The sequence below is a fragment of the Thermobia domestica genome, unplaced genomic scaffold, assembly GCF_964235325.1.
Source record: "Thermobia domestica unplaced genomic scaffold, izTheDome1.hap1.1 HAP1_SCAFFOLD_1190, whole genome shotgun sequence".
NCBI lineage: Eukaryota > Metazoa > Arthropoda > Insecta > Zygentoma > Lepismatidae > Thermobia > Thermobia domestica.
This window is the reverse complement of record NW_027656900.1, coordinates 16725-41926: the sequence shown is the minus strand read 5'-3', so window position 1 is coordinate 41926 and position 25202 is coordinate 16725. Positions and strand designations below refer to the sequence as shown.

Below are 25202 nucleotides of genomic sequence, written 5' to 3'. Positions count from 1 at the left end.
TACGTGTATGAAGTAATGTACATGTTATACGAACAGAATTTCACGTAATGTTTGTCTTGACGGTATACCTTCTTAGCTGGGTATTTCATATATTGAATAGGATTGGGTATTCTACTGATTGACAAACGGTGACGAAAATGTTTTATGTGGCTGCTGGTCAGCATGATGAATAAATGTCAGAGTAGGTTTTCGCTTTCTGCTCTTAGACTCAGCTATATTATTTATCATAATCACATCCAAAACACAGAGCTCCCTTATGGTTATATGGATACCGAATGCGTTACTGGAGTGGGAAACCGGGTTCGATTCTCGGTGAGAGCTCATGTGTATTGTAGGTTTACGTCTCATATAACCTCACGGTTGAAAGGATAAATTCTGGTCAACTACATTCCAAACACATGCTACGAAATGTGTGCTAAACACATCGCTAATCAGAAAGGTGATATACTAAAATTAAGCATACTAGCTATAAAAATAAAAGTGAGATTAAAGAACAAGCACAAATTCTTCATTAATTAAAAAATAACCTTTATTTAAATACATTTTTGCATTCACAATTCATAAGCACATTCCCAAATGGATTCGATCTTTCATATTACATTTCCATCATTCCATATGCTCTTCTTCAAACAGCGACATCACCACTACTTTTTCTTTTTTGTTTGTGTACTTTCTTCTGTTCTACTACACCTATGTGAGAATGACGTCCTTCACTTAGTTTCTTGTTGCGTTTTTTCTTATTTTCAGGTGACTCCTTATGATTCGTTAGTTCCGCCTTACCTTCGTCCGATCCGAAACCGTTACACACTTTTGCCTTTTTAACCTGTTGAGCAGGTTGCTCATGAGAACTAGTTTCTGTTGAAGCATTGTCCAAGATTTTAAAACTAGCATTTTGGAAGCTAACGGATTCCAACCCCTCAGACAATGTTTCCAATCGTCGTTTCTTGGCTTCCTTTTTGAACTTTTTCGCTTCATTTTTCCTCTTTTTCTTTTTCTTCGAAAGTCCTTTTTGAACTTCACCACCGTCATCTTCATCGTCTTTTTCAGTATTATCAGTTTTCAAGGAAGTCTTCGCCTTATTTGTTTTATCGGTTTTAGGAGTTCTGAAAATGAAAATAGTAACTGGGAATTACATGGTTTAGTTAAAACTTATCACATAAACAACGGCTAGTTTAATGTACAATCCGCAGCAAAAAACCTGCAACATGAGGATGTAAGTTTATTGTGAAACTACGCCTAACAGCACAGGGAATGAACATAACGTCTAAGTGGAACGAACCACGTCAGGATAAACCTCGGCCTCCTCCCGTGCACACTTATTTTGGAGCAAAATACTTCGTCATTTCACAATAAACTTATATGCTCATGTTGCAGGTTTTTTTGCCGCGGATTGTACCATATATTACACAATTCATTTTATAATTCTACATATAGTTTGTATTAACAGAATACGCCTATTATTAACATTTTTTACGATTTTATATCTTCCGTGAATATAACTCTTTTTCTGTGTGCTTGCAGGTTCAAATACTGCTGGGTATACACCATTTTTGATACAAATCAGAATAGCGGCCGGCATTCCATTTCAAGGTGTCATCTTCGTATCACAATCACAGCTACGCACATGTTCAAAAAATTATTTTACGTAAATTATTTCAAATTTCTTTTGTGACATTTTACTAACCCTACGTACACTGAACTATATGTATCGTATGTTTGAGGAAAAAAAAATGATTTCTCTCTTAAAGATATACTATTTGTGCGTATGGAATTTTTACACTTCAATAAAAAGTCTGAACGCAGCATATAATATGTATCTCTACCTGCTTTCATTCTAACCATTTATAAAGATACAGAGCTTTTCTGTGATAGATGGAGGACTAGAAATTTTGCAACACTATACATGAATCAACTCTACTTACTTTTTCTTAAAGTGAGCTTTAAAATTAGTGATATGTTGATGGAAATACCTCGCAATGCTTTGTTTGTAGCAATTTGTTTCAATTTTTTAAACCAATAATGGTTTAGTATACTTCATCCCTAGTTTTAACAAAACCGGGATAATAGGGTCCGATGTTCCCGACTATCGTAAATTTCGACAAGGAACGGAATAATACGGTATTGTACTTTTAATCAAGCACACAGACTAATCTTACATTGTAGAATACCTATATACCATAATACAGTAAATTCAACATTTTCAGTCTAAAATCAGACCTTTCAAACTAAATATATTTACTGCAATACAATAAATACAACACTTTTAGTTTGAAATCAGAACTTTCAAACGGGATCAGTTGCTCCAAAGTTTTCCATTGCTTCCGATATCAATTAAATAGACGTTCTTAAAACCGAGTGATGAATGAATTATTAACCTAATTACTTTTTAATTACATGATATCTTAAAAATAAAAGGAAGCTAATTTTCTAATTTACTCGGAGCAGGAAAAATTAATACTATTGGATTCAAACAAAATAGTATATAAGAATCCTCAACTGTGCAATGTTTTGTATTTTCGTACAGCACTACTGATTCATATGAACTTTAAACTCGTATTGTCATATGAACTTCAAAGAAACAAAATCTCATAAATCCACTTCCCCGAAGATTTGCTATCGGATAAAGGAAGGGTAAGTGGATTTATGGCATTTTGCTTCTCGTGCAACGTCATATACAAATCAGGTATAACTAGGATGACACTTCAAGTCAGAAGATACTGGCTTGTTTTCTTTATTCACAAAGGCACTAACTGTTCTCAATATCAAGATGGACACAGCCATCTGATTTTGCTGATTACTTTCACGTCAACCGCTTGCCGTCTGATGTTACTCTGCGTAAAGTCGAACGGCAAAGTTGAAGCGAGCACAAAATTTGTCATCTAGTCTTATCTTATTCCATGATAGAAAAAATTATCTAATAACAACCAGGAAGAATTGAACGTAAACTGGGAATACCTGAAACCTGACAGGTTTCTCATCTGTACAGGAACACTGGATACAACGAACACCGAATACCACAACAACATCTTTTCACTTTTGATTCTGTCTTTGCAACTTGAACAATAACGTTAAATCAGCACAAAGCTGTTATTATGCAACCCGCTTCTATATCGCCTTTCTATAAAACAACATGCTATCGTAAACAACGTCTGCATAAATTATCTTTCTTTTATTACGTACGCTACCCCATTTTGAGGCAACCAGTTTTTGTGTTGTCTTGGCATTTACGCATTGTTCAGTTTCCTAACAAGATAAGAAATGAAAACAATGAATTAAAGCATGTAAACAATGAAACACGATCCTGCTCTTAATTCACGATAATAAAGCATATACACTCATTTTCAGGTTGCTATTTATTAATTTGGAATTTCTTAAATAATGTCTTTATTACTTTGTATCAATTATTACGTTCGCACGTTTGGATATTTAGAAAATTCTATTTTTCTGCAACAGATACTATCGCGAAAGTAAACTAAATTCTTATGCCAGAAAGCGAACAAAAAGAGAGCTTATTTATGAACAAAAAGAAAAAAGTTCAGGAATATTATTTACATGTGTAAAACAAGTCAATCATTGCAAATTCGTTAGTTTCGCAATTCCCGAAGACGCCATATGGTTATTGACAGACGAAATCTCGTTGCTTAACATTTAAACTTCACATTAAATCATTAGTTTAGCGTCAAACAAATGAGAGAGTAATTGCTGAGATAATGATATACGAACGAAAGGAATGCAAATACGGGACGAAAAAAATACCTCAGTGTTTATCATGCATTGTTTAAACGGAGAAACTTGAGCGCCAAAAGTCGACGCTCCACCGACTTCCTGTTTTAGTAACAACATACAAACCATTTCAAACCCGCTTAACATTTGAAGTACGCTTTATCTTCTGAATTAGTTTCCTCCATTCAATGTTAGCACATGACAGTGAACCGTTAAGAAGAAGGAACGTGTTTACTTTCCTTATTCCAAACACGAAAACGAACACATAAAACAGCAAGATATGAACATGATGGAGATCCCATTTACGATTTCTTTCCTACAATAAAAGTAAGGTGTTAACATTAAGACAGGAATTGCGCACTATGAAACTTCGTTACTTTCTGCTACAATGTACTGGAAAACAAATTATTGTTTTACGATAATTTGAATCGCACATTCTAACTGTTCCCTTTTCTTTCATTTCACTGTAAACTGCTAAATGAAGAAAAAGTCGTCTTTATTAAGTATTACTGGGAGGGATGCTAGCAGTGTTTCCCCATACCACACCTTCCAATTTCTAGAACAGTTTTTGTGTCCCTTCCTAGAAGCTGCATTTCACTTACAAAATATTTTTACACATCTTGTTTTATAATACTTTGAACTTTTCGTACTGGAATTGAAAAACCATACAAAAATTTGGCTCAAAGACGATGAAAGAGAAAGAAAATGAAGTTTTATGTTAACTCCTGTACCATAAATACTGCTCGCAAATTGCTGCTAGTATAATTTTAAAATTAGAACCTCTGACAAAAAAGTTCGGTGAATGATCCCGTAAATAAAAAGTAGATACAATATGAATGAAACATACCGTAGTCCCCTCCCGCAAGTATGCAACGCTGAGCACAGCTGTACATGTCTTCTTTCGGGATGGTGCTCAGGAGCCTCGTCAAGCTTCGTTGGATGTCTGGAATATCGTCAAATCTCTTTCCTTTCAACGCGAGTTTGAGGCATGGGAAAGGAAGAAGTCGGGAGGATTCAGATCTGGCGAATATGATGGATGATTAATTTGCACCACCCCCTTTTGAGCCAGGAATTGTCTGACTATATTGGCTGTGTGACGGCGAGCATTGTCATGAACCAGAAACAATGACCCTTGTTCTGAATACTGGGGTCATACCCTTTGTACATATTTCATGAAACGTCTCAAAATTTCAATGTACGTAGCAGCATTCAATGTTGTTCCCTCAGGTAGAAATTCCTTGTAGATTACGCCATTACTGTCAAAAAAGGTGATTAGCATCGTTTAGATGCGTGATTTTTCTGCTTTGATCTTTTTCCGACGAGGTGATGCACGAGAACGCCATTTCATGCTTTGGCGTTTTGTTTCCGGACCTCTCACACCAGGATTCAACTTCAGCAACAATACAGTTCAAAAAAATTTGGATTTTTATACGCCATAGTGATAAAATCCTGTGAGGCAAGAACACGTGCGTGCATCTGATCATCAGTAAAGTAATATGGCACGAGCAGACAACACGTTTTCTTTTTTCTAAGTTGTTGGTGAGGATAAGTCTCGCAGATTCACGGCTAATGTTCAATTCCTCAGCAATCATTCGCACAGTTAATTGGTGATCGTTCGTGATTAATGTCCTCACCTTTTCAATGTTTTCGTCTGTGCGAGAGCTTGATAGCCTTCCGTTACGGGGGTTATCAGAAACACTATCGCGCCCTTCACGAAAACGGCCGAACCACTCGTAAACACACTTCAAGGACACTGCTTGATCTTCATAAACCTGTTTCAGCACATCATGGGTTTCTTTCGGTATCTTGTCAAGCTTAAAACAAAACTTCAAATTGATCTTTTGTTCGTTCATTTTACTGTTATTAGTTTCGAACCGGACACACTAACTTGGTATAACGCGTCTCACATAGACCACAGCTGAATCACAACTGTACAACAGTGGGTCCACAATGGCGGCACTGTTGCTATTCATGTGCAGTGTTTCGTTGCGCCAGTGTTGCCAGGTCGAGCACAAGACTTCATTCACCGAACTTTGTTGTCAGAGGTTGTAAACAATATTTTTTATATAAAAAAAGAAAGTTTGAGATGCACCATCATTAATGGAACATCATTATAAATGTAAAAATATTGATGGAAAATAATGAAATATGTAGCTATAAATGTATAACCATTAATAAATACTGCATTATAAGCACAAACTAGAAAGTATCCTTCGGTATCTATAGATGTACCTCATACTTAATCATCAAGAGTCCGAAGAAATTAGTCCGGCTCTACTGAATATTGAACCAATGCATACGCTGATTCAAAAATCCTTGATTAGCTATGTTCCCTTAATGCAGGACAGGAAACTCCGATAAAACCGAAAATGATGGAAACGAACACGAAAAACGATTGGAATTGTGTGTGCATCAAAAATCAATTTACCACTGGATTGTTGATCCAACTGCATTTGTGGATGATTCACCAATATGATATTCCACTTCACAAGCAAAAGCATATGATAATGCGCGCACAACTACATAAAAGTTTGTAGTGGAACACTCGATAACTTTGAAGCTGGCAATTGTCTGACAATTCTGTTTGGCAGTTGTTGTGTTCAATTGTGTGTTGGCATAAAATTCTATTCTTTCCTCTTTCTGAAAGCAAAACCGGACGATTCTATCACTATTGATTCTCGAGTTATTCAAATTTTCCATATTTTCTTGACTTCGGCGTTCATGAAGGTGATGTAGTCAGTATATGTTGCGGTCTCTTTTACATTACACGTACTATAAGGACCCATTTTAAAGAGCCTTACCGTCTGTACTACAACAGAGGTGGCAACAATGACGACGTCAATAACTATTTTTCAGATTTAATATTTCATTGAAGATGGTAAGAGTTTATTATATTGGATACCATGGAACACACTGACGGTACCCTAAGTAAAAATGATCTAGTCTGATGATAATTTGACTTATAACCATAACCTTTAACCAGAAAAAGCTAACCATTGGAAAAATACATCGAGGGTATCTACCGAAGGAACTCAGAAATGGAGCTTGATAGCACAAATTTAAGTTGAAATCTATGCGCAACAACCTCCTCTATGTGAATTACAGAAAGGGCATTCGAGAAAATAAAATGAATAAAAAAATGTACAGTGTTTTACATGGCATTTGTATATGGTAAACTGCAAAAGTGTGTTACTATATTTCACCATGTAATAGTTAAAGAAACTATTATTTAAGTAACAAAATAGTTAAGGTGAACAAAAAAAATCTTGCAATTAAAACTCACGACTCGAGACTACCTAAGAAATATACTGACGCGTGTTTCTCTAGCCTGGTGGATTTAGAAACACATTCCACTAAAGCAGCAATAGGATTCACGATATCTCAGTAGTTTCAGAATTTCAGGCTTTCCAATGCTAATGAAAAAAATATAAAAAATTACGACGAAAAAATATAGGAGGTTTCGTGAGCTGTGAAAAAGGAACATTTGAATCATCCAATAGGTAGAAATACAAAATATGCACATGCAAATTACATCAATTGTTATATGAACATACATTCCACTCTAAATATAACTAAATGGGTAATTATCTCGTTGCAAAATTTTATACGGGTTTCTTAGTATAGAAAATGCAGAAATGACAATGGAATACTGAAAACGCTACGGAGAAGACGCAGAAATACCGTTGCACCCTTCCTGGAATAATTATCTGAAATGTAAAATAAAATCTAAAACATTCTGCAGCTGGCACTTTTAAGGTAAGATTTGACCACGTGTAACATATTCTACAATTACTTGCCTACAGTTAGTGCAAAAAGTATTCATACATCTAAATAAATTATTTATAAGTCTTTAAAATCACCACTCCATAGAACTTTTTAATGAATATGACGAAACTAGTTTATTTTTTGTTCCATTTTGTAGGTGTATGAACACTTTTTGCGCTAACTGTATATTGTTTGATGCAATTATCAATGAGCAGGAAAGGACGATGTAATTTAGACAATGAACATGAAAGGACGAAACATAGAAAAGTCTCCACTCAACCACCCTACTGTGGAGGCAAAAGGTCCTCCAACCATCCACACCTTATTTCCTTATGTTACTTTCATAAGTGGAAGTAGCAATGCCACAAAAATATAGGAGCTTTCGTTAAAATGTAGGAAATATAGGGGCATTGGAAAGCCTGGAATTTTATTATAATTTTATATTGCATTTAATTTTCGAAATAAACATATTACAAAATTGATTTTCTTAAAAAGAAGACTTATTAAACCCAAACAATATTATGCACCTTAACCTGCTCAAACGGTGACAATTCTTGCTTCTAATAATTTAACTGCATGAAATTTTCCGAAGTACGCACTTGTGCAGAAAAAAACATTACGTGCTTTACCTTTAAATTTTAACATTAATTTTTAAAATGATATACATGATGTTTTTCAGCGAATGCAAGAATGCAACACTAGAAAAAACTGCCTCAATTTCAGGAACTCAGATGTACTTGACGAGTTTGTTGAACGCGGAGGAGGGGAGTTATATTATATCAAGATGAAGATAATATGTTTGTAGTAAACTGTATAGTAAGTGAAATGTGTTGAGTTTTCGCTCCGTATCTTTTACTTGTATATTACTTTTTTCTTATTTAACGTCCCACAATTATGCATAGATGCTACGGAGACGGTGATAGTGAGACGGATGATAATGATGGAATGAAGTGTGAGAAGAAACGGTTGAACTCCGAGAAAATCTACGCACACAGTGTTTGTCCACCACATACTATTCTGTTCTAAGATAAAGTGAAATACGGTACTACATGTTACAGGCTTACGTTAACATCCCTATTCACAACAATTTGAATTTAAAAATGTTACTTAATGATTTCATTCGCCAAATCATTAAATTCAAACTGCTGCTCTACAGAAATACATAAATAAACACCGGAGTCTTGTAAAATTTCACTTACATTTTTAAGCTGAGTTATGACATTTATCGTTGTCATAATAATTCAACTTTCATACTATTCAGTACTTATTTAATCAAAAAACACAGAGATGTTCTAATAATTAGCCCTTCGTACTTTTAGTTAGTTTATTTAGATTGATTAAAAAAATAATAGTGTTTAAGTATTTTTAAATTATACGTAGGCTTTTATTCCAGTTAAATTTGATTTCAGTGCAGGTCTGGAAATGCGTGTTGAAGGTATCTTGGAAATAATCATTTCTTTACTTTCCAGGTGTGAGAGCTCCCTCGTGGCTAAGTGGTTAGCATACGCGCCTTTGGCGTGGGAAACCCGGGTTCGATTCCCGGCAGGATCTTATGTGGTTCGGATTCCACGTTAATCAGTAGGTCCACATCTCATAGCCTCGCTGCTGAAAGGACGCTAAACTAAAATCAACTCAACTTTGAAGGTGAGAGAAAATTGGTGTTCGATTTTGGAAAATTTTAAGAACATAAATAATAGTAAATGAGTACTTTAGGCACTTTGAACTAAAATATTTGGAATGGAAAATTAAGCAATTACTTACGAAACTATTGGAACCAATGGAAGCTTAAGTCGACTAGCTAATTCATTGTATAATTTCCTAGCGTCGCCGGACAGGTTTACGTGATCTTTGTATGTCACAAGGGCATTTGAAATCGCTTGCCAATCTACATTATTGGGATCTTCACGATTCTTTTTAAGCCATCGAAAGAAACTCAGCAACTGATTCACATATTTTTCTTTCAATCTTTCTTCATTGTTTTGAGTGAAGTTTTCGAGAACCTGAAACAGAAAAAAAAGTTATATATATATATATATATATAAAATACTGTGTGTACACAACTATAATCAAAGTGACTATGTAAAACATCATATTATATAAAGACCTTGTCAAACGAAACTGTTGAAAACCACGAAATATCCTTCACTTCGTATTTCAATATATTCAGCAGTGGTGCAATTCGTGGTGGTGTTAATGTCAAATGGTTAGTTAAACTGTGCAATGATTCACTTACTGACTGGTTACGTTGAAGTGTACAACATTTTTGCTGTTTTCACTATAGACCTCATAGAAACTCTTCTGAGAGTTCATTTTGAGTCTGTACTTACTACCTATTCTGAACACATGTGTTGCTACGAATGCACTGTACGAGTGACTGTTACAGTTTTATTCACGGCTTAATATTCTACATCATGTTATTTTCTTCCTTAATGATTTCATTATTATTACTCGTATGAATCTTTTTCTATCAGATTATTCTTTAGACATAAATACTCGTGTGTCTGATATTTCCCATATTAACGAACATACTTTACACAATAAAATATCTAGTTATTGGCAGGGGAAAATCTCAATAGAATAACACTATGCGTTTGCTACATCTCTTTTCTGCTGACTACTGATGGCAATGAGCGATGATGCTTTTCTTTGTTTAGATGCCATATTTCTGCCATTCTTGAAGATCTAGTCCCCAAGATGTCTTCTTAGATTGACAACAAAAAAAAGTTTTGTAATTACAAACAAGAACTGATCATTCTGGATATAGTATGTGAAGTGAACATACACACAAAAATTTTAATCTAACCTATAAACTAACTCGTTGTAGATGAAGCATCTGTTCAGCAAACAGAGCGTGGATGGAGGGGGATCGACTTTCCACTAGTTCGGCGATGTTTTAGTATGTTCATTTTGTTAGTATTATTCTACAAACTAGTATTTTCTAATAAACTAATGTGGCTGGTTTTCACAGAATTACAATACTCGTGTAAACGTAAATAACTTATTAAAAGTACACGAATAAATTTTCTTAGCAAATGTGGTGTTATTTTGTGCTGTAAGTATCTCAGTTAAAGGACAACATTAGTAGTCTGCTCGTAAATAATCTCCAACTCTTATGAAAATTTTAGAAAGAGCAGGCAATACATTGCCTGGGAATGCATGTATAGTTCATGTGTAACATGGTTCGCACGGAAATTACATGTTTTTACATAAAAACATGTAGTTTTACGTGAAAAATTGCCTTTTTCTTTTTGATGAGCAGACAGTCTACAGAAGTGGAATGTACATTGCCTATTCTTTACCTGTTATGTGTACATGTCATGTTGAACATCTAAGTGGGGGATTTTCAAAACATGGACAGAACTACATATATTTTAGGTAATGTACATGTGCAGGGTGCCTACTAAAATTCCAAAATGAAATTTCGTGACCTTTTCTTTACCAAATCATAAAATTTCCTAACATTTTCAAGAGCGGATTTGGGTGCGAATTAGGCCGAATTTTCATACATGCGATAGAAACGTACTTTGTTTGCAATTTGGTAGCGTCTAAAGCCGACCATAGACATTTTTGTGGTGAATTTTGACGTTTTATAGAACAAAATTTTCCAATCTGTACTTACATTTGTACAGTTAAAAAAAAATCGTGACCGATAGACACCCTGATGTGAGATACAGATATGACATTTCTTCAGGTGTAATTACTTTTCGCCATACACTGTACATTGCCTGTGTTGACATGTAAAAGCATTATGCCAGCAAATGGATACAATGTTGAAGTACATTTTCAGGTGCGGTATACAGCATGTCCTCAAGGACGAAAAGGTCTCTTAATCTCCTATGACGAGGAGTTGTAAACATGCATTGTACATTGCCCTTAAGTGTAACATGGAAAGGTGTTTCCTGCAAATGGGCACAAAGGATGAGATGAAAGGAGACATTTACAGATGTTGTACACAGTATGTTTTGAAAAGGAAAAAGGTCACTTCCATGCAGACAGTTCTATGGATAAGAGTTGTAAGCATGTACATTGACCGTATTTATAACTTAGAAAGGTAGATTACGGTGGGGAGGTAGACTGCTTGTATGCAAGAAACTACTGCAATATTCTTGATACGAATGAGATTTGAAGATATTTGCCTTCAAACTTCATTGTAGTCTAAAGATTTTTGTAAAATTTGATTCTGTACTGTGACAATACTACTAGTTGGTTAGATCAATGGGGAACTGGTGCCGGCTGCCCCCCTACGACGCTCCTGTTTAACTTACATAAACATTTATATTAATAGAATAGACGATGATACTAACTTTTGACAAGTTGAGCGCTCGAGTAGCCTAATTACCAACAGCAATAAAATCGAACTTACTATACAAAGTAATACTGAGTTCAACTTTATTTCTGTTAGCAGGGCTCATAGTGGTCTTGTCTCTTGTAAATAGGTGAAAAGTGACAAAAATCTCATCATGCCCCTTTCTGTATTGAGAATTATCAAAACATTTGATAGCACAGTTAAGAAATACTATATATTTACGACACCATACTTATCAATGAGGTCTTCTCAAAACAAAATATCATATCAAAGATTGCTTACATTTTACTTAACGTGATATGAGAATGTAGCATATTATCTCTAAGCAAATAGAAACAAAACTTCAACCTGCTCCTTGCCTAACGATTGCGCCACTTAGGTCAAACAATTTCTGTGTTTCTGAGCTTCTGACAAACCATTGATAGAGCAAACTCTTAGCAAACGGAAGACTGGATTTGAGTCCCTCACTCAAGCGGTCAGACTTTTCTGTTATTACATCACTGTCCTATGCCTGATGTAATTACTCAACATGAAATATTAAGATTATCCATGGCTTTGGATTGATTATTTTAACAAAAGAAACACTGATCAAAGCTCAAAACCCACTTTATTTAAATTATAATTTGTAACGGTTTCGGATATCTAACATATCCTCCTTCAGACACTATCGACAATGAATGAAAATACAGACATATATATACGTCAGTGTTTCTTTTGTTAAAATGAAATATTAAATAATTGTAACACAAACTTACCTCAACCAAACGTTTACTTAGTTCCGTGTCTAGTTCAGATAATACAGTGTCCTCTTGGTTTACAATATATCTATTGTCATACACTTTCTTAAGCAATTCGAAAGCCTGAACACGACGATACGGTCTTATCTCTGGACCAAACGCAAACTGTATCAGCATCAGAGCCAAGCTTGCAACGCCTTCCCACTCCATACTAAAGGCTTGCTTAAAGAATTGGAAAGGCAAAAGGCAGTCCCTATAGAAAGCAAAATTTAAAGAAGCAAATTAGTTATAATACTCTTGTACAACGTTAAGTAGTCTCCTTAAAATTTTAATTGTGCACGTGAATTAAAATCAGCATCGCATCGACGGGAAAGAGCAAAGACACATTTTTAATATAGCTCAGTTTTCTGTTTGAAATACTCAGCTATTTCACTACTTAATACAATACTACTTTCCAGGGTGTCTACTAAAATTCCAAAATGAAATTTCGTGACCTTTTCTTTGCCAAACCACAAAATTTAATAACGTTCTCAGGAGCGATTTGAGTGCGAATTGGGCCAAATTTTCATGCATGCGATAGAAGCGTGCTTTGCTTGTTATTTGGTTTCGTCTAAAGCAGACCATAGACATTTTTGGTGGTAAATTTTGACTTTTTATAGAACAAAATTTTCCAGTCTATACTTATATTTGTACATATAAAAAAATCGTGACCCAAAAGCTAAATTTCGTGACTTTTTCATGACTCTCGTGACCGATGGACATCCTGCTTTCAGAACAAAACAGTGCCTTGCCTAATGTAGAAAACTTACCTGGAGTTTTAAGAGCTTACTCTTTAATCATAAAACCCATAATATAAGAAACGGATGTGGACTTCCAAGGTCATTCGCCATAGACAGAACTAAAATGCACCTCTTCAGTTATTCCCATAGCTATGCGCATTCTTTCTTTCTGATGGATTTTAATAGTTTTGAACCTGGGTCAAACATCAGCGGTTGATTTTTTTTTAAAATTTTCTATTATTTCCTTACAGCTTCTGTTTTATTTTTAACTAGTTGAATATACCCATGCTTTGCACGGGGGCTGTATTTGGAAATCAACGCCTGTGGGAGTATCACCATTGATCTCAGCGACCGCGAAAACTATGGATTTGATACTAATATCGGTCATTTTGGGCTATTTTTTTTTACATGTCTCGGTATCCCCCCCCCCCCCCCGCTGACTCCCGTCCCGCATGCAATTGTAACTAAATTTGCAAGTCATTGCTAATGGAAGTGTTACCATTGAAAATGAAATGAAGTGTTTGTCCACCACAAAGTCCACTTGGCGGGGAAGTGTCACCATTGATTTCAGCGACCGCGAAAACTATGAATTCGACACTAGTAGCGGTCATTTTCTACTACTTTTACCTGTCCCGGTAAACGCCCCCATGAGACCCCCCTGGTTCGAATTTCGACAAAAACGTTTAACTCTGGCCTCGACCAAGGTACTCGTGACTAAAATTTGGTAACTCTCGGTCAATTTGTCTGGTTCCCAAGCCGGTTCCGGTAAACGCCCCCCCTCCCCCGAGACGCCCCTGGTTCGAAATTTGAAAAAAAAAAAGAAAAAAAAAGGCTTCATTTTGATCTGGAGTTTGGGCCAAGGTATTCCTGACCAAAATTTGGTAACTCTCGGTCCATTCGTCTGGTCCCCAGGCCGCACACAGACAGACAAACACACAAACAAACTCTTTATTTTATTTATATTAGATGTATATAAATTCTTCATGGAAAGTCACGTTTTACACAGTCGATAACTGGTCCATGTTTGTTTCCGATAATTTCCCAACCAGGGAAGCGAAGAACCTCAACACTTAAAAGCCCAACGATTTTGAAGTAACACAAATATTTTGAATCATGAAATGTGTCATGTAGATCAGCGGGTTCTAAAAAGTGGCCTCGATTGTTACAGTAGTGAAAAAATCGTGTTATCTAAATCAAGAAAAAGGAACTGTTACGTAACTATGAACTTATTACACACATGTACTAATGATATTTGAATTACGAAACAAACTTCAAGTGTGAAAGTATGCATTTATTAATGCAGCACAAATATAAGAAATGGGAATACACTACCCCAATATAACAGTTATGTATTTATTTCTGAAAGACCAATCACCCGATTAGGACAGAAATATTGTACAAAATTCTTACTGCATTTAGTACATCAAAAAAGTTGGTTAAATTAATTAAGATGTGTTTCACTGAATCCCAGTCAAATTCGACTTGTCCACGAGATTTCACGTGTCAAGACTGGCTTCAAACAAGGAGATGCGTTGTTGCCATTATTATTCAATTTTGTTCTGGAATACGCGATACCGAAAATCAACGATAGCAACCAGGCCCTGGACCGGAATGGTGCTCACGAGGTAATAGTGTGTGCTGATAGGTAAATCTGATAGGGGATGATAGGAGAACAATAGAAAGAAATGCGGAGGTCTTATTAAACCCTTGCAGGGACATGGGTTTAGAAATAAATGCAGAGAAAACTAAATACATGAAAGTTCGTCGGGATCGTAATACCGCGAATTATGAATGCGTTAAGATGTCAAATAATACTTCCGATAAAATAGATACTTTCAAATATCTAAGATCAACATTAACAGACCAAAACCATATTCAAGAAGACATTAAATGTCAACTAAAAAGCAGGGAATTTGTGTTACTATTCAGGTCAAAATCTTCTGTCATCGGAATTCTGTTGAGGAATTTGAAGCTTAAAATATATGAAACGATAATATGCTGTTGTGCTATACGGTTGGTACGTAATAAGACTTAGTTTTTTCTCGATACCTCTTGTTTCTAGTAGTTCTTGTACGCTAAGCATAAGATTCTCCCACCGCTCACTGATTCCTGTGTATACCTCTTCCGAATACCTTAGTTGTAAATTCACAATTTTCATGATTTCATTTTGCCTCTTTTGTTTTGAACAGGGTTGGCAAAAACCGGTTTAAACCAGGTTATTTTGGTTTAAATAATTTGCACTATGTATTTATATCACATATGGATAGAAATAAGTTTGTTTTGCCTTGGTGTTATTATGAAACAACCGGGTTATGCTGGAAGGGGTTACATAAGCTTAAAGCGGAAACCAAACCACTCCTCGGCTTACATCCGAGAGAAATTGTCCTCCCTTTGAACTCGAAACCGAGACTAATTGGCCACAAATGCGATACGTCTGCCGACTCACTCACTAAGGACTCCTGATAAAAATACGTTATACTGATCTTTACATATTTGTTAATATAATTGTCAAGAGTCATTTAAGAAGGACAAAAAGATAAACAGTTGCACAAGTGAAACCATTATACAGAATAACATATGGACAATTTCAAAATATTGCAAAGTACAGAAGAACTAATTTAGTCCAAGTTAAAGAAATACGACGACTTAATTTGCACATCACCGCTTTGGCTTTGACCCATTTATACATAAGTTGATACCAAAGATACTTCTGATTTCAATAAATGCCTCTCGTGGGGTTTGTATGACCCCCTCCCCCAAAAAAGTTACGGTATTTCGATGTATTTACAAATAGTAAACATTATCAAAACGAAACAATATTTAGAATTTTTCTTTGATTGCAATTGCGTAACAATAACAAACTATGTATATATATATATAAATCACAGAAGAAACATTCGTTAACTTATGCAGGGTGGTAGGTAACTCCACCGACAAACTTTGGAAGGTGATTCCTTATATGAAATGAAAGAAAGAAGTTCTAATAAACATGGGACGAAAAACGTCTCCTTTCAGAGTTATGAACCGATGAAAATTCGAAAATTCACGTTTCGAAACGCTCTGCCTTAGAAACTATTGGACCGATCCCAAGCGGTTTAAGGAATTACAAAGGAACTAGTATGCGAACTAAATATCCATGTTATACCATCCTCCGTTATCGGCGAAATGAACTGTAAAAAGGAAATTGAGGTATAGGGATACTCCTTTAAGTACTAATAACGCGTTCGTTTCGCCGATAACGGAGGATGGTAAAACATGGATATTTAGATAGTTCGCATACTAGTTCCTGTGTAATTCCTTAAACCGCTTGTTATAGGTCCTATAGTTTCTAAGGCAGGGCGTTTCGAAACATGATTTTTCGAATTTTCGGCAGTTCATAACTCTGAAATGAGACGTTTTTCGACCTATGTTTATAAGAACTTTTTTCTTTCATTTCATATAAGGAATCACCTCCCAAAGTTTGTCGGTGGAGTTACCTACCACTCAGTATATATATAAGTTGCTTTTGTAGTATAATCTTTTTGAGTAATGAATGGGGGAATTTAGGTCTGAATAGAATACGAATAATATACGGAAGTAAAACGTGATAACCCACAAGTGTGTTCGTAGGGATTTTACGTACACTTACACTTTTACGAACATTTTTCATTTTTTGGTTTAAACCAGTTTCTGTTTGAAAAAAAACAGCTGGTTTCGAACCTACAGCATAAACACAAAAGGTCTTTATAATGAAATTACGTTCTCCTTAAGAAATATACTTTCTACTCCTCATACGATTATTGTAACATAATGTATGTATTTGTGGAAATTAGAACATAAACTGCTTCTTATGCACTCTTTGAGACACATGAACAAATAACGTTGATATGTAATTTAAAAAGTACCGAATTAACTCCTTACCTGGGTGAACGTCTGGGAAAAACAGAGGTTTTTCGAGAACGTTTTCCAGAAAATGTTTAATTGTATTTGGTATAATACAAAAAAGACAGTATATACCATTGAATCTAGAAACCTTTCGAACATTATATATAAACCCTTAGCCAGAGTTTTCTTAGGGCTAGAAGAGGAGAGGAACCTTCCTTTACGGGAGGAAACCTTTGAAAGCGTTTCTACTTTCTTCCATTCTGGTTATATGACTTACCCATCTGAACTTCCTTGACTTATAACCTTAACAATGTTAGGTATACTATAAATTATGCAGTTCCTCGTTATGAAGATTCTGTCATTCCCGTCTCTCTTGAGTCCGAATATTCTCCTCAATATTTTAATTTTAAATACTTTAAGTCTGTGATCTTCCATCAAAGTAACAATGTTCTGCAACCACAGAGCACAACAGGAACAATTATTGTCTTCATATTTGAAGCTTCACATTCTTCGACAAAATTCGCTAAGGTAAAAGAGTTTATAATGGATAACAACGAATTCCCTGCTTTCATTCGACATTTAAAGTTCTTCGCATATATGGTTTTGGTCTGTTAATATCTTATCAATGTATTCTTTTGCTAAGCAAAACCTTAATTTATTGCTTCCACAAAATATTTCATTTCACTCAGTATTAACTTAATATCTCATTCAGTAACACATACTACCATTAACCTTTCACGTATATAACCAAAATTTCGTTTTTAATATTAAGCGCTGCGTCCAGTTCTAGCCCATGCTAGTCTCCTACCCTTCACAATGCAATAATTTAAAAATAATTAAGTCACTGGAACTAGTAGTATAAACTGCATACCAATATCCGAAACCAATGGTTCAAGAACATTTCCTCTTCATGTAATCTATCTTCGGGGCCTTTAATATATCACGATTTTACCGATGCCCTTGGGCAATGCACTAACATGCAGTTGTATCTAAATCGAACGAACTTTTTACCAGACACACGGTATTATTATTATTACGGTTTTTATGGTCGAAGTGTAAGGTTCTGAAACTAGAATTACTGCATTAGTCATCACATTACTTTGTTCTGAAAGTAATGTACTCAGTAACAAAACAGTAGCTAAATATTTCAATCAGAAAACTGTGACCTGTATTTGGTATGTTTTGTTACTCCTTTCTTGTCGACATATTATTGTCAAAGTGCCTATTTTAAGGAATTTTAAAACTCATGAGAATAATTACATTTTGGAGAAGTGTACATGACAAAACTTACGTACAAAAATGCCCCTAAGCATGGTGGTTTGGGGTGAACTTAGTTTCGTGGAAATATAAGAATACTAAATTAGAAATGATTAATAAACAACACATATTTTTCTACGAAATACATTATAGTTTACTTATTGGATTCTATTTCTATACCACCAGCAAATAAATTACATAAAAATTGCTATTTATTAACCGTATTTCGGGAGGACATGTTTCAAATAGTCCTTGCAAATGTCTTTATAAAATAACCCAAGAACTTTTCGTGAACATTTTCAACGAAGTGGCAGTATGTTCTCCAATCACACGATGAAGTAAATATATTATGTACTGCAAACTCGCCATTTTTGCATTAGAATTCTTACTTTCACAACTGCATCTAGCTAAGTAATAACAGAAATAATATGACATTTCCTTAGGTTTGGCACTCACACCAGGGACCAGACACACAAGAAGTGAGCGCTCTACCACTGAGCCACCACAGCCTCACTAAGTATAATGGCGTTAGCAATGACACTGTCTCAGTTACAATATAAGCCAATGTCCTGTTTTCAATTTCTTGCACAAACAAGGACTGCAAAGCGGAAAGTGTATGTCCATATTAAACGGAAAGTAAAGTGCTCGAGAAAAAAAAAGAAAGAAAAAAAAGCCTTGAAGAAACAGTTAAAATAACAATATGAAAACAATAATAAACATTGATTTGAACGTAGGTACAATGTCTGTAGATCGTAGTCGATATTTACTACGAAAACGATGTTGCATGAGTATTAGACATCAGTTTAACGAAAGCTAGTACTCAAAAAACGATAACTACCTATGAGGAAAATACCCTTTGAGTTTTCCTACTTGTAGAACTTTGAATTTTTCTTTTGTTGGACGTTTAAGCCGACACATTGAATAACCTGTTGGTCTCTATGCGAAGAAAGAGCTGTATTGTTTATGGTTTCAATAATAAAACATACCTTTGGTTCTCGCTCTACGATCGCAAGAAGACATTGATATATTAGTGTCTTTCACCTATTTATTTATTTATTTATTTATTTTTTAGTTCTCGGTTGTATTACATTACACTTCCCTCCTCACTGTTATGAATGCCCTATATTATTCGAATGTTTATTATCTGAAGGTGCCACGTGCAACAATATATATAATCAACCATATTCCTGCTTGCAAGCGTGTATGGTAACTAGCTACAGGATCTCAACGAACATAATTTACAAATCATGGGTCACTTTCTTTCGACCCATTGTACAACTACCTTGTTTAGTTAACTTACCTCTTCTGGAAGAAGTTCGTGAGAGCGGCTTCGTAAAATTGTATAACAGGAGAAATATCACCTTTGCTCTTTTTCTTCTTTTTTTTATTAGGCGTATCTTCCCGTTCTTGGTATTTCTTTTTTATCTGAAGAGCGCACCTGATAAGGAATGCACTAATCTTTGTTATTTCCTCTTCCATTTCGATGAAGAGCTGGGCAGCTGTCATGAAAAGTAAAACATTACGTTCAAAAATTATCCATGGAAAAAGTAATTACGATCTGTATCACACTTCAAGACTTACAGAAAGTAACATATAGCAAAAAAAAAAATTATAGTATGCAAAACGAAATAATATACATAATATTCTTACTTATCAATTACAGTTTTGGAAGTACCCTGTGATAGATCAAGCCAGCGAAGACAAACAGTTAACTTTCTCACTTAAGAACCGTAAACTGCAGTGGACTTAGTATTTCTAGGTTTACTAATCTCTTCTTTAATTCAAACCGCAAACACACGTTGTTCTGTCACGACTCGCTAGTCTGTATGGGCACGGCACGTTTCTCACTGCATGATTCATGCTAATCACGCTCCATGCATGCGTGATAGCCCGCACGAACATTTGCACTGGGCGATAAATGTAGAGGAAAGAAAGAAAAAAATTGCTACTTTCATGTGAATTATCGGCTCGTACTTTTTCCAAACAAAAATAAGAACTTTTTCCTTCAACGACCCATGTATATTAAAAACTCCCATTTCAAACGACTCAGCTGTTCTTCCATTATTCGATTACAAACAATATACTTTCAGATATACAGTAAATACTAACTAGCGTCTACCTCCATGTACTATTGCGGATATTTTTTGTCACTTTCTCTCCCTGCGTATGCTACTGACACACAGTGACGGGGCACAACAAACTGTGGAACCTTGTTTGTTTGCTTTGATGTCTGGAATCATTTCGTGGGGTTACATGGCTCACGTCTTCCTATGCTGTTGGTATTCAACTTACACAGCATATGTTACGTCATCCGCTATTTTCAATGGGTTTAAGGGTTTATTGCAGAACCGAGAATGCATTGTATGTTTCTGATGCTGCTTCTTACACTTCCGTCGCTTGCACACACGTTTGCACGAGACATACGTATTCTGAGCATTGTTCACTACTTGCTTCCACAACTATGAACCACCCTGTTCGTAAATGCATGAGATACCAACTTATTACGTACAAATTATGACGAATTATGGTTATCAGGTAGGAAATCTGTCCATCCATAACGATTTCGACCCATCTTTACTTGCCAGGTTATAGGGAATCTCTACGTTCCTTTGGGGAATCCCTCGCACACATCTTGTGGAGGTCTGAAACAAGCATTTTTCAATCGACCAGGTATGATTTCGATTGTCAAGTTTTAAACCGCACTCTCTACTTGCGTTGTTTGTGAATTACAGCCCTCTGAATTTCATTTTCCCACGCTTTCGGCATCTTATATCGGTGAAATTATCCGTCACTGACCAAAGTTCCAGAGAACTTTTTTTTTGCTAGTTTCGGTGTCGGAATCAGCTCACGAAGTTCGTCCAAATAGTTTCTTACCATCCTCTCTCTCTCTCTACATATATACAAGGTGTGTGAGAAAGTAATGTGACTGGCAACACTGCGGGCAATCTGGGAACGTTGTGTATACCGGCCTGTGCTAGACCAGTTTGTTTATCCCTTCCACTTCATTAGTTCAAGTTACAACTCCGTACAGCTAACACATTAGTTTTGACAGCGCCATCAGTGAAGTTGTGTTTTTGTTGTGTTACAGAAATGGAGCATCGGAATTTAGAGAAACGTTGTGAAATAAAGTTGTGTGTTAAACTTGGTGAATCCGCGAGTGTGACCTTTGAAAAGTTGAAAAACAGGCCTACGGGGAACATTGCTTATCAACAGCACAAGTTTTCCGCTGGCACAAATCATTTTTGGAAGGCCGAGAACACGTTGAAGATGAACCTCGCTCAGGGAGACCTTCAACTTCAAAACTGACGAAAACGTTGAACGTGTGAGGGCTCTTGTGAGATCAGACCGGCGTTTAACAATAGGATGATGAGTGGACAGCTAAATTTAAACACTTTCACTGTTACATCAAATTTTGACAGACGATTTGAACATGAGAAAGATTTGTGTTAAAATGGTGCCGAAAAACCTCACAACTGAACAGAAGGACAATCGAAAAAACGTGAGCGTTGATCATCTTGAGGATTGCCAATGACCAAGAACTCTTCAATTGTGTGATCACAGGTGATGAATCCTGGATATTTGAGTACGATCCTGAAACAAAGCGGCAAAGTGAAGAGTGGCATACTCCGTCATCTCCTCGGCCGAAGAAATGTTAAATGAGCAAATCAAAGATCCAAGATGATGCTGATTTTTTTTTGGACACTAACGGTATCGTGCATAAAAAATTTGTTCCACCAGGACAAACTGTTAACCAAGTGTTTTATAAAAGTGTCCTTGAAAGGCTCAGGAAAAGTGATTCGTGTGAGACCAGACATTACAGACAAGTGGATGCTTCATCATGACAATGCTCCGTGTCACACGGTAATTTCCATCAATGAATTTTTGACCTCAAAACGCATTACTCTTGTTCCTCAACCCCCCTATTCACCTGATTTGAGTCCTTGTGACTTTTTCCTTTTCCCAAAATTGAAACATGCCCTTAAAGGACGCCATTTTGGAACTCTGGAGAATATTCAAAAGACTGACCGACCTGTTGACCAGTTGAAGACTTCCAGCGCTGCTACCAAGAGTGGGAACAACGACTTCGCTGCCCAAGGGAACTACTTTGAAGGGGATAACATTGTTGTTTGAAAAACAAAAAGTTTAGTTAGTACAAAATCAGTCTCATTACTTTTCTAACACACCTCGTATATACATAGATAGATAGATAGTCTAGAATAAACTTACTAAATTTCAATAGAATTTCTCTTCTGAGAAAGCTTCCGTTATTTTCAACTAAATTAATGTTTTCAAGAAATTATTCATAATCCAACCAGCAACTAAATTTTAACTATGACATGAAATTTGTACAATACTGTTGTTTAATGGAAGAAAAGGTCTGAACATAGGACATAAAGGTAAAACAATTGTATACTGAAAATAAAATCCGTGCTAAGTGCCAAAAATTGGAAAAGTTCGGTTTAATGTTAAGACGTGACCTATGTGCCTAACACTGCTCAGTGAACAACGGGCACAACTGTGGAAGTAGTTCAAATAATCGCCAGAAGAAAGCGCGTGGCTATATGTCCCACCAGTTCTGAAATAAAATCTGGGCTTTTTACTCAACATTTCCATTTTGGCATTTTATAGTCAGTCTATAATTTATGAAACTTTTTGAGCTGAACAAAATAGCATGCATTATACAACGATAATATGTATATGTTACTATGGACAATGGTCCGTAGCGTATGATATCACTTTCTTTTATGGCTAAATCTCCCTACTTATGGTTTTCAGTTTGGGTCGTAGTTTAGATGTACTAAAGAATCACTTTAACGTAATTCACTATTTAACTGTTCAAAATTGCAACACATAATACAATATATGCGAATTTATGTATTTTGTGTAAATACTTTATCATTTACCTTCTTAATTTTTACAAAATATCTTCTTTTTAAACGAATATACACTCTTTCACAATGGCGGATCCTTTTTGTTCTAAACTAATTGTATAAAGTATAGATATTTATGTCTAGCTTAAACTAAAAAACATGAATAGACAGATTTGGCCATAACAGAAAGTGATATCATACGCTACGGATCACTGTCCATAGTAACATACACATATTATCGTTGTAGTAAGCATAATAGCTTATGCGTAGTTTTCGAGAAATTGAAGATAACTAGTTAATTTGCAATCTTATAATTGATGCCGTACTAGAAGCAAACCACTGAAGTACATTCTTCTTCATTAAGCTTTTCGCTACGATACTAGCAAGGCGACTTATATCGTATGGTTAATGAGCTATAGCCTAAAATTACGATTAACTCTGAAATTTCAATTTGTTTAACCTAAATATTGAACACATACGATATGTATCACAGTCCATAGATCACATCGAGTTTAACAGGATAACATGCGTGAGGGGAAATTCTTCTATGTAATTTTCAAGAAAATCGAGAAAAAAAAAAAAAACTTTTCTGGTCGTTCATTTCCATTTTGAATTGCAGTTTTTCTTTTGTTAGGGGAAATTGTTGTTTACTTATGTACTTTATATATAGCCAAATACACTATATAAAGCTGTAGGTCTCATACTACATAGCCTCGCTGTTCCCTTCTAGGTACGAGGTCTGACAATAAAGTTTACGAACTAGTTCCATAATATGTGCTACATACCTTATTGCTGAATACTGATGTGATCCCTTCAAAGTACTCCACTTAGGAAGCTATATATTTATATCAGCACCTGCTCCATTTTTGGAACACACTATTTCTAGAATGGCCTTCAGAGTAGTCATCGGATTAATATCATCAAAATGCCTACCTTTCAACATTGTTTTAATTTTTAGATTTAAAAAAGCGAGATCAGATGAGTATGGTGGTTGCTCCACCACAATTATTTGTTTCTGGTCAAAAACTCCAGTATAGAGTAACGTGTGGGCAGGTGCACTGTCATGACGGAGAAGCCACGAGTTTCTCGCGAAAAATTGTGGTCATTTATCTCACCTTTTCGCGCAATTTCTGCAGCACTCCCAAATAGTATATTTGGGTTGATTGTATGACCTCGTGGTACAAATTCATGGTGCACGATTCCACGGATATCTAAAAATGTCCTAAACATCATTTCGATTTGTGATTTTGATTAGTGGAACTTTCTCGATCTGGGAAGTTAGCTGTCTTCCATTGAGAACTTTGTTGCTTTGTTTCAGAATCATACGCGAGGACCTAGGTTTCATCACCTGTGTTTATTCGATCTCAAATTTTGTCCTGTCTTTCCAACAGTTCTATGCACACTTCCATCCTCCTTTGCTTTTTTGTTCATCGATGAGGTCTTTCGGGACCATTTTGGCACATTTTGCGCATGCCTACCTAGGTCTTCAGTTAAAATTTTCCGCACAGTTTCTCTATCAAAATGTTCACTTCGTCTGCTAACTGAACAATCAACCGCCGATTTGCACGCATAATTTGATGAATTTTGACAATGTTTTCGTGCAATTCAGGTTTTCCTAACTCTATTTTCAACGGTTTACTCCATATATAAGCAATCCGTGTTATGGTACTATTCTTGTAACAGTACAGGTATCGTATCACATGGTTTCATGACGGAAAAATAATGTTAAAGAATTTATGAAAGCGCATTAAGTTCGTATGATCCCAGAATTGGAAATTATCTTTCGAATTCATACAGAAGCATGTATTTCATTTCATTAAGTTATGCAATGTAAAGAAAGTATTATGTACATGCATCAATCTGAGACAATTAAACAAACAAAAGTGGCCGTTAAGTTAAA

The 25202-nt window shown here is 35.6% G+C and overlaps 1 protein-coding gene across 1 annotated transcript in view; it reads right to left on the bottom strand.

Annotated features, from left to right (window-relative positions):
* Positions 1-504: 504 nt before the first annotated feature.
* Positions 505-25202, bottom strand: part of LOC145677669 (myb-binding protein 1A-like) — a gene marked incomplete at its 5' end in the record, with an annotated part of 40231 nt that continues 15533 nt past the window's right edge. The window contains 4 exon segments of the mRNA XM_081748092.1: positions 505-1103; positions 9250-9488; positions 12550-12784; positions 19732-19930. Coding sequence (XP_081604218.1) covers positions 626-1103; positions 9250-9488; positions 12550-12784; positions 19732-19930 — 1151 coding nt within the window.